Source organism: Entelurus aequoreus, linkage group LG26 (assembly GCF_033978785.1).
Source record: "Entelurus aequoreus isolate RoL-2023_Sb linkage group LG26, RoL_Eaeq_v1.1, whole genome shotgun sequence".
Classification (NCBI taxonomy): domain Eukaryota; kingdom Metazoa; phylum Chordata; class Actinopteri; order Syngnathiformes; family Syngnathidae; genus Entelurus; species Entelurus aequoreus.
In genome coordinates this window covers 14,832,234-14,844,235 of record NC_084756.1, presented here as the reverse complement: position 1 = coordinate 14,844,235, position 12,002 = coordinate 14,832,234, and the positions used below count along the sequence as shown (strand labels likewise).

Here is a 12,002-nt window from a genome sequence, read left to right as displayed (position 1 = left end):
AACAGGGGGAAGCCAGACCCCAAGCCAGCGAGAGACCACACCCCACACGGACAGAAAGGCGGGACGCCCCGCCCGAGGGGCCCGGAGACCCCCCGCAACCGGACGGGAAGACCGCCCCCGCCCCACCGGCAACAGGGCCCCCACGAGCCCCCCCCCCCCCACCCCCGGAGAGCGCGGCGAGGCCAGCCCACGGCCACCCCACCCAAGCCGGCCGCCACAGGACCACCCAGCACGGGGCCACAGGAACCACCCACCCCACCCGCAGGGACCCCAACGATGGAGATGGAACAACCAGCAACCGCCCCGCCGAGTCCCCCCCCCCGAGGTAGGGGAATAAATAAATAAAATAAATAAATACATAATAATAATAATAATAATATTAATAAAATATATTTTTAAAAAAAAGGGGGAAAAAATAAATAAATAATTAAATCTATTTATTAAAAAAAATTAAAAAAATAAATAAATAAATAAAAAAAGAATTAAAAGAAGATCACAGACATGCTGACACACAAGGTCGCTACCCCAACAACTGGCCGACTCGCAGCACCTCGGAATACCCTGCAGCACCAAGCCACCACAGTAGACGCAGGGACCAGACCCAGCAGGCCCCAACCAAGACGGCCACCCGGAAGGGATGGACGGCGGGACCCAGGAGCTCCAGACACGCAGTCCGGATGCAATAGCCTGAGGCGCCGACCCCCACCCGACAGGCAGGCCCAGAACGTACCCCCAGAAATATACATACATATATATATACATACACATAAACATACACATGTACACATACACGCACATACACATGCATACACATACACATATATATACATACATACATACATACATACATACATACATACACACACACACATACACATACATATACACAGTTTGTCAGCCCCGACAACCACCACGCGCGCTCGCTGCCACCAGTCACAACATCAGCCACCCCCCTGCACCAGACCCAGCAGCCACGGGCGCCCACACCACAAACAAACGGCAGCAGAAACAGCAGCCACAACACCCACAGACAGCCAGCACCACCCAATCAAATCAAAGCGATCAAAAAATAAACCGCGACCGGCAACCACACGCCAACAGGATCACAGATACCAGCCAGCGCCAGCCCGCCAGCAAGCCCAAACGCCAACACGCAAACAAGAGACACCAACACCCCCCCCCCCCCGCCAAAAGACCCCACCACCCCAACCCAAACCCGCACAAACACACCACCGCCCAAACAACCGAGACACAGTATCCAGACCAGACACGGGCGCCGCGCCGCCACCACATCAAGTCGCCAACAGAGACGCCACAGCGCAAGGTCGGGCCACACGGGCACGGACCCCACCCAACAGGAAGCGAGACCCGCGCGACGCCACACACAAATAAAAAATAAAATAAAATAAAAATAAATAAATATGTATATATACATATATACATACACATACACATACACATACATACATACATACACACATATATATATATATATATACATACACATATATACACATTAAAAAAAATAAAATAATAATAATAATAATAATAAATTAATAAAAGCCTGGCAGGCCACCAGAACGCAGTCCCCGGAATCCGCGCCGGCCGACGAGGCAATGAGGGGTGCGCCGAACCCCAACCCCCCCACATGCATGTGTACAAGGCCCCCAGAGTGTCTACTGTGTAGTTAAAATTAGGAGGTCAGCCATTACAGCCGACCTCCAGTCCCTATTGATGCGTGTACTTAAAATGGCTGCCAGTCGTGTATTTCCACCATCGAAATAGTTTCAACACTCAGAAGTATTTGTTTGATGATAGTACTGCATATTTGTGTGCTAAAATATTTCATGCACACTCATTTTGTTAGAAACCAGAAAAATTAAAATATGCAGGGCTTGACTTTGTATTAGAAATTATTGGGAAATTAAAATTGTAATTTAAGGGATATGACAAGGGACGATCTTAACCCCTTTCTGAATATGCCTGCAAAATGGTTTGTTTGGGGAGGGGGTCGTTTATATGCTAACGAGCAACACCCCTGTCAAAATATATATTTTGAAGACGAATAAGACTGTTATTTTATTTTTAGTCACAGTTGAAAATAACTGCATATATGTTATTTTGCACACGCTAGATGACAAACTTTACCCCCGTTTACATTTATGTGGTGACCCTGAAACAGCCTGATTGAAAACGTTACAATAGCTCCCTGCGTGTACACCAGGGGTGTCAAACGTACAGCCCGGGACCGGAACCGGAACAGGTTTTATCCGGCCCGTGGGATGAGTTTGCTAAGTATAAAAATTAGCTGAAATTTTTGAATAAAAGAAACTGCTGTTCTAAATGTGTCCACTAGATGTCCCAATAGCAATTATTTGTAGCTTATGCTTATGCTGCATATGTAAAAAAAAAAAATAAACCACCTGATGTTAGTGCACCAGTCCAGGAAAATGATCAAACTACATAAATAACATCCTGTAATTTGATTTTGATTTTTTTTTTTATCTTGATGGACTGAAAATGAACACCATTGAGTTGACTGATGAACATTATCATATAATTTATTCAGAAAGTATAAAAAATGACCAATAAAGATAGAATACTATTAACCGCAACATGTAAGTGTAAAAACAACAACATTATGATTTGTACATTTTCAGAATGTGCTTGTTTAATTTTTAAACAAAGAAAACAATCTGAAGTTGTCTTTATTTTTAAGTTATCGTGCCGTGATTTTACCAGTCCGGCCCACATTGGAGTAGATTTTTCCTCATGTGGCCCGCCATCTAAGATGAGTTTTGTATACTTTTGCCTGCCGTTCGCTGCCTCCTTGGGGTCAGGCTGCAAACAACGCTTGCAGTTCCTGACACCAGGAGCTTTTTTTGCAAAACCGGCCTCACCTTTTCTTTCATTTAAAAATAAATCAACACAAACGGAGGCGATTGTCATTCCTCACCGTCCTTCCAGTGAGTAAACGGTTCCAGACGTGACGCTGGTATTGACTTCATCTGACACGGCTTTGCTCTGACAGCCATTCGACACAATCTGTCAAAGGGAAGCAGCTGTGGATTTTTTTTTGTCCCTCTCTCTCTTTTCAAGTAGCGCCAGCCAACAGATTAGTCCTTGTGTAACAAACATTTCACGTACCGCCGATGACACTCGAGCTATGAAGGACCTCTCGCGCGACAGAGGCCGCCTGCGCCACTCCTTTTTTTCCCCAATAATAATAGATTTTATTTGTAAAAAGCACTTTACATTGAGCAAACAACCTCAAAGTGCTACAGTGTATTACAAAAAATAATAATAATAAAAAGATAATAAAATATATCTATAAAAAGGCTTTTTTTTTTTCAAAAAAGGGTTTTTAAGCCTTTTTTAAAAGCATCCACAGTCTGTGGTGCCCTCAGGTGGTCAGGGAGAGCGTTCCACAGACTGGGAGCGGCGGAGCAGAAAGCCCGGTCTCCCATAGTTCGTAGCTTTGTCTTCGGAGGTTGGAGTGGTTTTTGTCGGTAAGATTCTCCGAATCTCGCCAAAACCAATCACACCTCCCTCGACGCACACGCAAGCACGGACTTACCCTCATTCTTTTGTTCTTGCGTCGCCATTTCTTTCTCCCCCAGGAGACACGAGTGATTGCACACCTCCGTTTGCATGCTTAACCTAACCCTCTGTAGCGAGGACAGGCCGCGTTGACCTTCCTCACCCGTAAAGCTCCGGACCAGAAGGAACATCAGACCACGTCCTTGTTATTTTGATGGAGGGATTGACTGCTCTTTTCACGCTCCATTTAGACCCTGGCTGGCGTACGCTTGCACTAGGAGGCCAGGTGAGTTCTGTGCGTGGGCCTCAACAAGTAGCTTTCCAATACGCCTCCTGGGGGTCAATCGATCCCTCTCTGCCTTGTTCTGGGGATGCCGCTCATCCACCGGGGCCTATCGCAGTCCCCTTGGGAGACCTTGCAGGGTTCTTTTGTATTCATTTACAGACAGACATCATTTTGTATTACACACCCCGTTTCCATATGAGTTGGGAAATGGTGTTAGATGTAAATATAAACGGAATACAATGATTTGCCAAATCATTAGCTGTTTCCAAAGGCGTTTTAAATAATTTGGCAGTACATCCAACCGGCATCACAATTGTAACTACACCAGGCCAGGGCCTCCACATCCACCATGATTGTCTGAAACCAGCCACGCGGACAGCTGCTGCAACAATTGGTTTGCACAAAGAAATCATTTCTGCACAAACTGTGAGAAATTGTATCACGGAAGCTCGTCTGTTAGATCTTTGAGTTCAACTCATTAAAAATGGGAAGTGGAAATATAAACGGAATACAATGATTTGCCAAATCATTGTATTCCGTTTATATTTACATCTAACACCATTTCCCAACTCATATGGTAACAGGGTTTGTACATTATTGTTGAGTTGAGTTGAATTTCAGTTTATTTCCAACATGCATGCATACAACATGATACATCACACATGCATGCATACAACATGATACATCACACATGCATGCATACAACATGATACATCACACATGCATGCATACGACATGATACATCACACATGCATGCATACAACATGATACATCACACATGCATGCATACAACATGATACATCACACATGCATGCATACGACATGATACATCACACATGCATGCATACAACATGATACATCACACATGCATGCATACAACATGATACATCACACATGCATGCATACAACATGGTACATCACACATGCATGCATACGACATGATACATCACACATGCATGCATACAACATGATACATCACACATGCATGCATACAACATGATGCATCACACACGCATGCATACAACATGACGCATCACACACGCATGCATACAACATGATACATCACACACGCATGCATACAACATGGTACATCACACATGCATGCATACAACATGATGCATCACACATGCATGCATGCAACATGATACATCACACATGTATGCATACAACATGACACATCACACATGCATGCATACAACATGATACATCACACATGCATGCATACAACATGATACATCACACATGCACGCATACAACATGATACATCACACATGCATGCATACAACATGATGCATCACACATGCATGCATACAACATGATACATCACACATGCATGCATACAACATGATGCAACTGGTTTAATTAAGTCGGGGTCCACGTTATTTAATTCATGAGTCGGGTGTGTCTTGACCGCTGCGGCGGAGGCTCTGCCGAACCCCTGAGGCCGACTCACCGAACCCCTAGGGTTGGATCGAACCCAGGTCAGGAACCACTCGTCTATAGCTTGTATCGCAGTATTGATTTGCCTTGTCCACACAGCTATTCATGTTGAATACACAACAGTTCAAATTGTGGCGGAGTCTCAGTGAACTTGCATTTGTGCAACCCCCGGGAACTCAACAAAAATATAAACACAACACTTCCCATTTTTAATGAGTTGAACTCAAAGATCTAACAGACGAGCTTCCGTGATACAATTTCTCACAGTTTGTGCAGAAATTATTTCTTTGTGCAAACCAATTGTTGCAGCAGCTGTCCGCGTGGCTGGTTTCAGACAATCATGGAGGTGCACCTGCTGGATGTGGAGGCCCTGGCCTGGTGTAGTTACAATTGTGAGGCCGGTTGGATGTACTGCCAAATTATTTAAAACGCCTTTGGAAACAGCGAATGGTAGAGAAATGAACATTCAATTCCCAGGCAACAGCTGTGGTGGACATTCAGCATGCCAAATGCAGCTAATCAATAATTGGCTGGAAAAAAAAGACGCCGGATCTGATCAGATATTTTGAAAATGCCGTATCAACACTGTTAAAATTGAACAAGGGACTTAACGCTTCAGGTACTGGTTTCCTCGGACACATTTTGCTGTCGGAATTTGGAGCGCACCTGCCCGCCGGCTTGAACCCGTTGTGGTGGGAGGTTCCTCGGTGGCCTCCTCAGCCTTCTTCCGGCAGGCAGCAAATCCTCCCCTTCTACGTTTGTCAGGTCCGGTTTCTCTTCTCAGCTCTTGTCTTGCTGTGAATGCCGCAGTCAGGACTGAAGACAGCAGATAGGGCTTTGTGGGTAGAAAACAAAGCAACGGGCTACATCAGCGTTTAGTAGAGTGTCGCCAGCCCAGACAAAGGCAATTAACTACCCTCCGGAGAGATTCACAATGCTATTCTCATCATTTTACACCATGGCAAAAATAGGGGGACTATTTTACGCTTATCCCTTGAGGATGTCTGTTGAGACAATATCACTTCATGTCTGGAGGTGCTCACTCTTTTTGTTAAATATATACTTTGCTTTTTCAAACATTTGTTCATCATTGGTTTATTCAAGCTTTTCCTTTTCCCGCTTATCGCGGTTCTTTTAGATGACTTGTGTTGCTTTATGATCGTGGAGGATAGGTGGACAAGGTTGAATGGTGGCATAGTCACTGATACACTCGCAGGGGTGGACACCTTTTTGTATTTTAACCGATACAGTACCAATTCCTGGTACCTGGGTCAGGGGCGCCAAAAAGGGGGGGTAAAGGAGACGGATTCTAGGGACCCATGATGGAGGAGGGCCCAGAGAGGCCCCTAATGATGATGAAATTATAATACAGGGGGCCCTGTAAATATTCTTTTCAATGGGCTCAAAAACCCTAGCGGCGCCCCTGACCTGGGTAAAGATACCAGTACTTACAGTACCATTATTTTGTTAATTTTGTGTGTGTTAATAAACATTAATTGTGTAATAATGAAATAATTGTTATTAATACAATATTTAAAATGATGATAAGTGTGTTGTTCAGTTGTTGCATCTTGATTTCTTCAAACATTTCTGAGCCTCATTTCCAAGTATTATATAAAAAACCTCGTTTCCATATGAGTTGGGAAATTGTGTTGGATGTAAATATAAACGGAATACAATGATTTGCAAATTATTGTATTCCGTTTATATTTACATCCAACGCAATTTCCCAACTCATATGGAAACGGGGTTTGTACTAGACTTTGCATGCAATTCTAATACGTTACACAGCAGTAGTGCATAGACTACGGAGTGCTGCCGAGCCAGGAAGTAGTCATTGCAACGAAGCTGGATGTGCCAGCCTAGTCTTATGTTGCGCCCTACAAAGTGTTTATACTGTACGTACAGTACCTTTTTACAACCAGCTGTTTGAATGTAACGTGCATTTTTGTGAGTTAGCTTTCATTGAAAGTGTTGTAATCGCCATGTAATATCGCTGATCAGTAACATACATGTGGAAAATATCATGTAAAGTAGCATCAAGCAAGCACATTTGTGAACAATGTAAACTTTTTTTTAACATTTGAGCATTGCTTTGCTTGCATGATTGTGCAAGGACGGGAGTGGAAGAAGTGTCAAAAGATGGCACTAACTGTTTTAATGACATTCACACTTTACTTCGGAGCAGCATCTCCTCATCCGGAAACAACAACACAGGAAATGTGTTCCGTGAAAAACCGTCCAACCAGAACCCTCTAATAACTAAAGTACCTTGGGTGAATAATGTCAAGTCACTACACCGGTAGGTTTTAGTGCTGTCATGGTGAGTTTACTGACAGATATAAGTAAGAAATTTACACTACTTTATGTTAGAAATGGCAACAGTGGAGGATGAATGTCACATAACAAGAAGATAGAGGAAAAAAAGATTATCCACTATGACAGACGGCCGCAATTTTTCAGGATTTATGCAGATCCCAAATACAGATCAGCAGGTACCAGAAGGTAAGAAAAGTAGCTTTTGCATAATATTGCAAAACAAAACGCCAGATAATATATCTTACCTTATACACACACCATAATAATATTCCTATGTTGAAGCACATCAAGTGGTGTGGCTTCATAGCTTACCAAAGTCCTACTAAAACATTTTGATAGATTTTTGAGCGCCGTGTGTAATGTTCTATATTTTCAATGGAACATATAAAATGTTGGTGTTGTTTACTTGAGTCATATTGCCATTATAGTGCAGTCTACACATATCTCTTATGTTTGACTGCCATCTACTGGTCACACTTATCATTACCCCATGTACCCAAAAAAATAGTTTTGAGGTGGGTAAGCTCAACTAAACGTATTCCTTACATTAGGCGCACCGGGTTATAAGGCGCACTGTCGACTTTTGAGAAGAAAAAATAAGGATTATAAATGCGCTTTATAATCTGGAACATACGGTACTTGTCTTCACAAGCAACGTGAGTATCAAACTATGGCAACGTTTGATTTCAAGTGAATCTATACCCAGTGGTACCAGCGAACTTGGGTTGGGACCCGTCCATATACGCTTGTGACAAGTTGTACATTCAATGATGTCACCTTATCCATGCGAAAATGCATTTTTGGACCCTGACCCTAACCCCCGAGAGTAACAAGCGGTATAAAATACATTAGAAAGGACAAAAAACAATAAAAAACGTGTCGTGTCATTGCTGGTTTACGAGCAGAGGAGCATGTTGGGCAGCGCACACACACAGAGTACTTACAAGCAGACACAGTGTGTAGACAGGAAAGGAGGAATGGATACATTTTGGTGTAAAAAGTAAAGATAAAGGTGAAGTTATAACACTGAAATACCCTCAGGAAGAGCTGCTTTAAGACATGGCTAGCTAGCTAGCGGCTAAAGTGTTGTGGCTACTTCTAAATCACTAATCCTTGTCTCCATGGTGACAAATAAAGTACGTTTCTTACAAGTCTCATTATCACTGCAGGACGAGGAGTAGCTAAACATGTTTCACTACACACCGTAGCTCACCGCCGTCACAATGTAAACAAACGCCATGGGTGGATCTACACCTGACATCCACTGTAATGATACCAAGTACAAGAGCGTATCTAGTCGATACTACTATGATTATGTCGATATTTTTTTGCATCACAACATCTTCTTTAATTTAAAAAAAATAATAATATTATGTTTACAAACTCAGTAAATACGTCCCTGGACACATGAGGACTTTGAATATGACCAATGTATGATCCTGTAACTACTTGGTATCACATCCATACCTAAATGTGTGGTATCATCCAAAACTAATGTCAAGTATTAAAGAAGAGAAGAATAAGTGATTATTACATTTTAATAGAACATGTTAAAACAGGAAACAGTGCGACACCTACCCTTTACATCAGTATTTTAAACCATATTATTATTGGTTTATTAGGTATTATATTTTATTGTATGATCCTGTATCTACCTGGTATCGGATTGATACCTAAATGTGTGGTATCATCCAAAACTAATGTACAGTACCAAAGAAGAGAAGAATAAGTGATTATTACATTTGAACAGAAGTGTAGATAGAACATGTTAAAAGAGAAAGTAATCAGATATTAACAGTAAATGAACAAGTGGATTAATAATTCCTTTTTTTACAGTTTGTCCCTCATAATGTGTACAAAATAATAGGTGTATAAATGACACAATATGTTACTGCATATGACTAATTAGGAGTCTTTGTTTGTTTACTTACTACTAAAAGACAAGTTGTCACTATTTTATTTAAGGACTAAATGACAATAATAAACATATGTTTCATGTACACTAACATTTTCTGTTCAAATAAAGACAATAATGACATTTTTTGTGGTCCCCTTTATTTAGAAAAGTATGGAAAAGTACCAAAAAGTGTCGAGATACATTTTGGTATGGTGACAACACCACTTCACCTGTGAGTAACTCCCTCTAACTTCTCAGCAATACAACAGAAATTCCAGCCATCAGCCAGTCGACTTTATCCGAATGTTTTAGGCTTTCTTGTCACTATTGACCGCGACTCTGTGGATTCCACACCATCATACGGTGTCATGGATTCCACACCATCATACGGTATGTCAACATGTCAGTAACTGTCCCTGCAATCATGTTTTCCAGGCTCCCAGAGGTCCGCATCTCGGACAACGGACCTTACGAATGCCACGTGGGAATCTACGACCGGGCAACACGGGAGAAGGTGGTCCTGGCGTCAGGGAATGTTTTCCTCACCGTCATGTGTGAGTACCCCTCCTCTCTCATGTTTGGGCTATATAACATTGCAGACCAGGCTATGCTAATTAGCTAAGGCAAACTTGTTGGGTAATGTGCGATGGAAGTTTATTGGAGACAAAGACAAGTCAGTTTTTAGTTTTGTACGGTCAGAGTTTGGGTCCTACATGCAACAACATGTCTTTGTGTGGTTCCCTGGTCAAGGTCAAGGTACCAACAAGAAGGCTATGTCAGGTTTTTGCCGTAAAAGTTACACCGCTATTTATTAGACACAAGTTGTGTAAAGCGGTGCCATCCCATTCCTAACCCATAGGGTTCAAAATGACCTTTTGCCGCTATTACACCTTCAACCCTTATGGGAAAGGCTGTCCACAAGGTTGCAGAATGTGTTTATAGCAATGTTCCAGCATTCTTCCAAAAGCGCATCAGTGAGGTCACACACTGATGTGGGTGGAGAAGGCCTGACTCTCAGTCTCCGTCTTCTAATTCATCCCAAATGCGTTCTATTGGGTTCGGGTCAGGACTCTGTGCAGGCCAGTCAAGTTCATCCACGCCAGACTCTGTCATCCATGTCTTTATGGACCTTGCTTTGTGCACAGTCACGTTGGAAGAGGAAGGGGCCCGCTACAAACTGTCGGGAGCATGGAATTGTCCAAAATGTTTTGGTATCCTGGAGCATTCAAAGTTCCTTTCACTGGAACTAAGGGGCCAAGCCCAACTCATGGAAAAACAACCCCATACCATAATTCCTCCTCCACCAAATTTCACACTCGGTCCGAAATGTAGCGTTCTCCTGGCAATCTCCAAAGCCAGACTGGTCCATCAGATTGCCAGATGGAAAAGGGTGATTCATCAGTCCAGAGAAGGTGTCTCCAGTGGTGATGTCCTTTACACCACTGCATCCCACACTTTGCATTGGACTTGGTGATGCATGGCTTGGATGCAGCTGCTCGGCCACGGAAACCCATTCCATTGAGCTCTCTGCGTACTGTACGTGGGCTAATTGGAAGGTGACATGACGTTTGGAGCTCTTTAGCAAGTGACTGTGCAGAAAGTCTTTGCACTATGCTGACCTCTAAGTCAGTTTACCTGGCCTACCACTTGCTGGCTGAGTTGTTGTTGTTCCCAAACTATTCACTCTTCTTATTATAAAGTTGACTTTGGAATATTTAGGAGCGAGGAAATTTCAGGACGGGAATTGTTGCACAGGCGGCATCCTATGACAGTTCCACGCTGGAAATGACTGAAAGCGGCCCATTCTTTCACTAATGTTTGTAGAAACAGTCTCCATGCCTAAGTGCTTGATTTGATACACCAGGCCAAGTGATTAGGGCACCTGATTCTCATCATTTGGATGGCTGGCCAAATACTTTTAGCATTCTGCTCAGTGGGTGGTTCCTGGTTTTAGTGTTGGGCGGGAATAAGTGAATGATGCAGCGGTGGGACCGCTAAGGCAGCTCGGTCCTAAATTACCACACGGCTGGAGACGAATAGGAACGGCCTCTGGCATGGCGGCTAATTGCCGTCTAAACTGAAACGGAATTATTCATAACCTATTAGTGTGTCAAGTTCAGTAGGATTGAGGAGAGCGGGGGGGGGGGGGGGGAGCAAGAAAGCCGCACAAGAGGGAGAGAGCGAGTTTAATTAATAGCAAGAAGTACACAGAATGTATTTGAATGTTTTAAAGGGCTTCATAAATAAGAATGATCATTTGAATGAATCCCTCTGACGAGAAATTCAACAGTCCAATTTTGAAAAAGGCTAAACGCTGCACTCTTGCTATCTCTGCGACTTTCCTTCACTCCCTGGAAAAAGTTCCCTTTTCTTCTCAAATGTTGGACTGGCAACTTGTTCTCCTCGCATGACCGGAGGACTGTTCTCATCTTCACCAGAAAGTGGAGCGGTGGACACACCTTCTCATTCCAAGGGGTTTTCTTCAGTTTCATGACTATTTACAAACCCCGTTTCCATATG

General features: G+C 43.1%; 1 protein-coding gene across 3 annotated transcripts in view; it reads left to right on the top strand.

Annotated features, from left to right (window-relative positions):
* Positions 1–12,002, top strand: part of igsf21a (immunoglobin superfamily, member 21a) — a 490,857-nt gene that overhangs the window by 268,053 nt on the left and 210,802 nt on the right. For all 3 annotated transcript variants that reach the window (XM_062038249.1, XM_062038250.1, XM_062038248.1), the window contains exon 4: positions 9,918–10,036. In XM_062038249.1, coding sequence (XP_061894233.1) covers positions 9,918–10,036 — 119 coding nt within the window. The remainder of the gene's footprint in view (positions 1–9,917; positions 10,037–12,002) is intronic.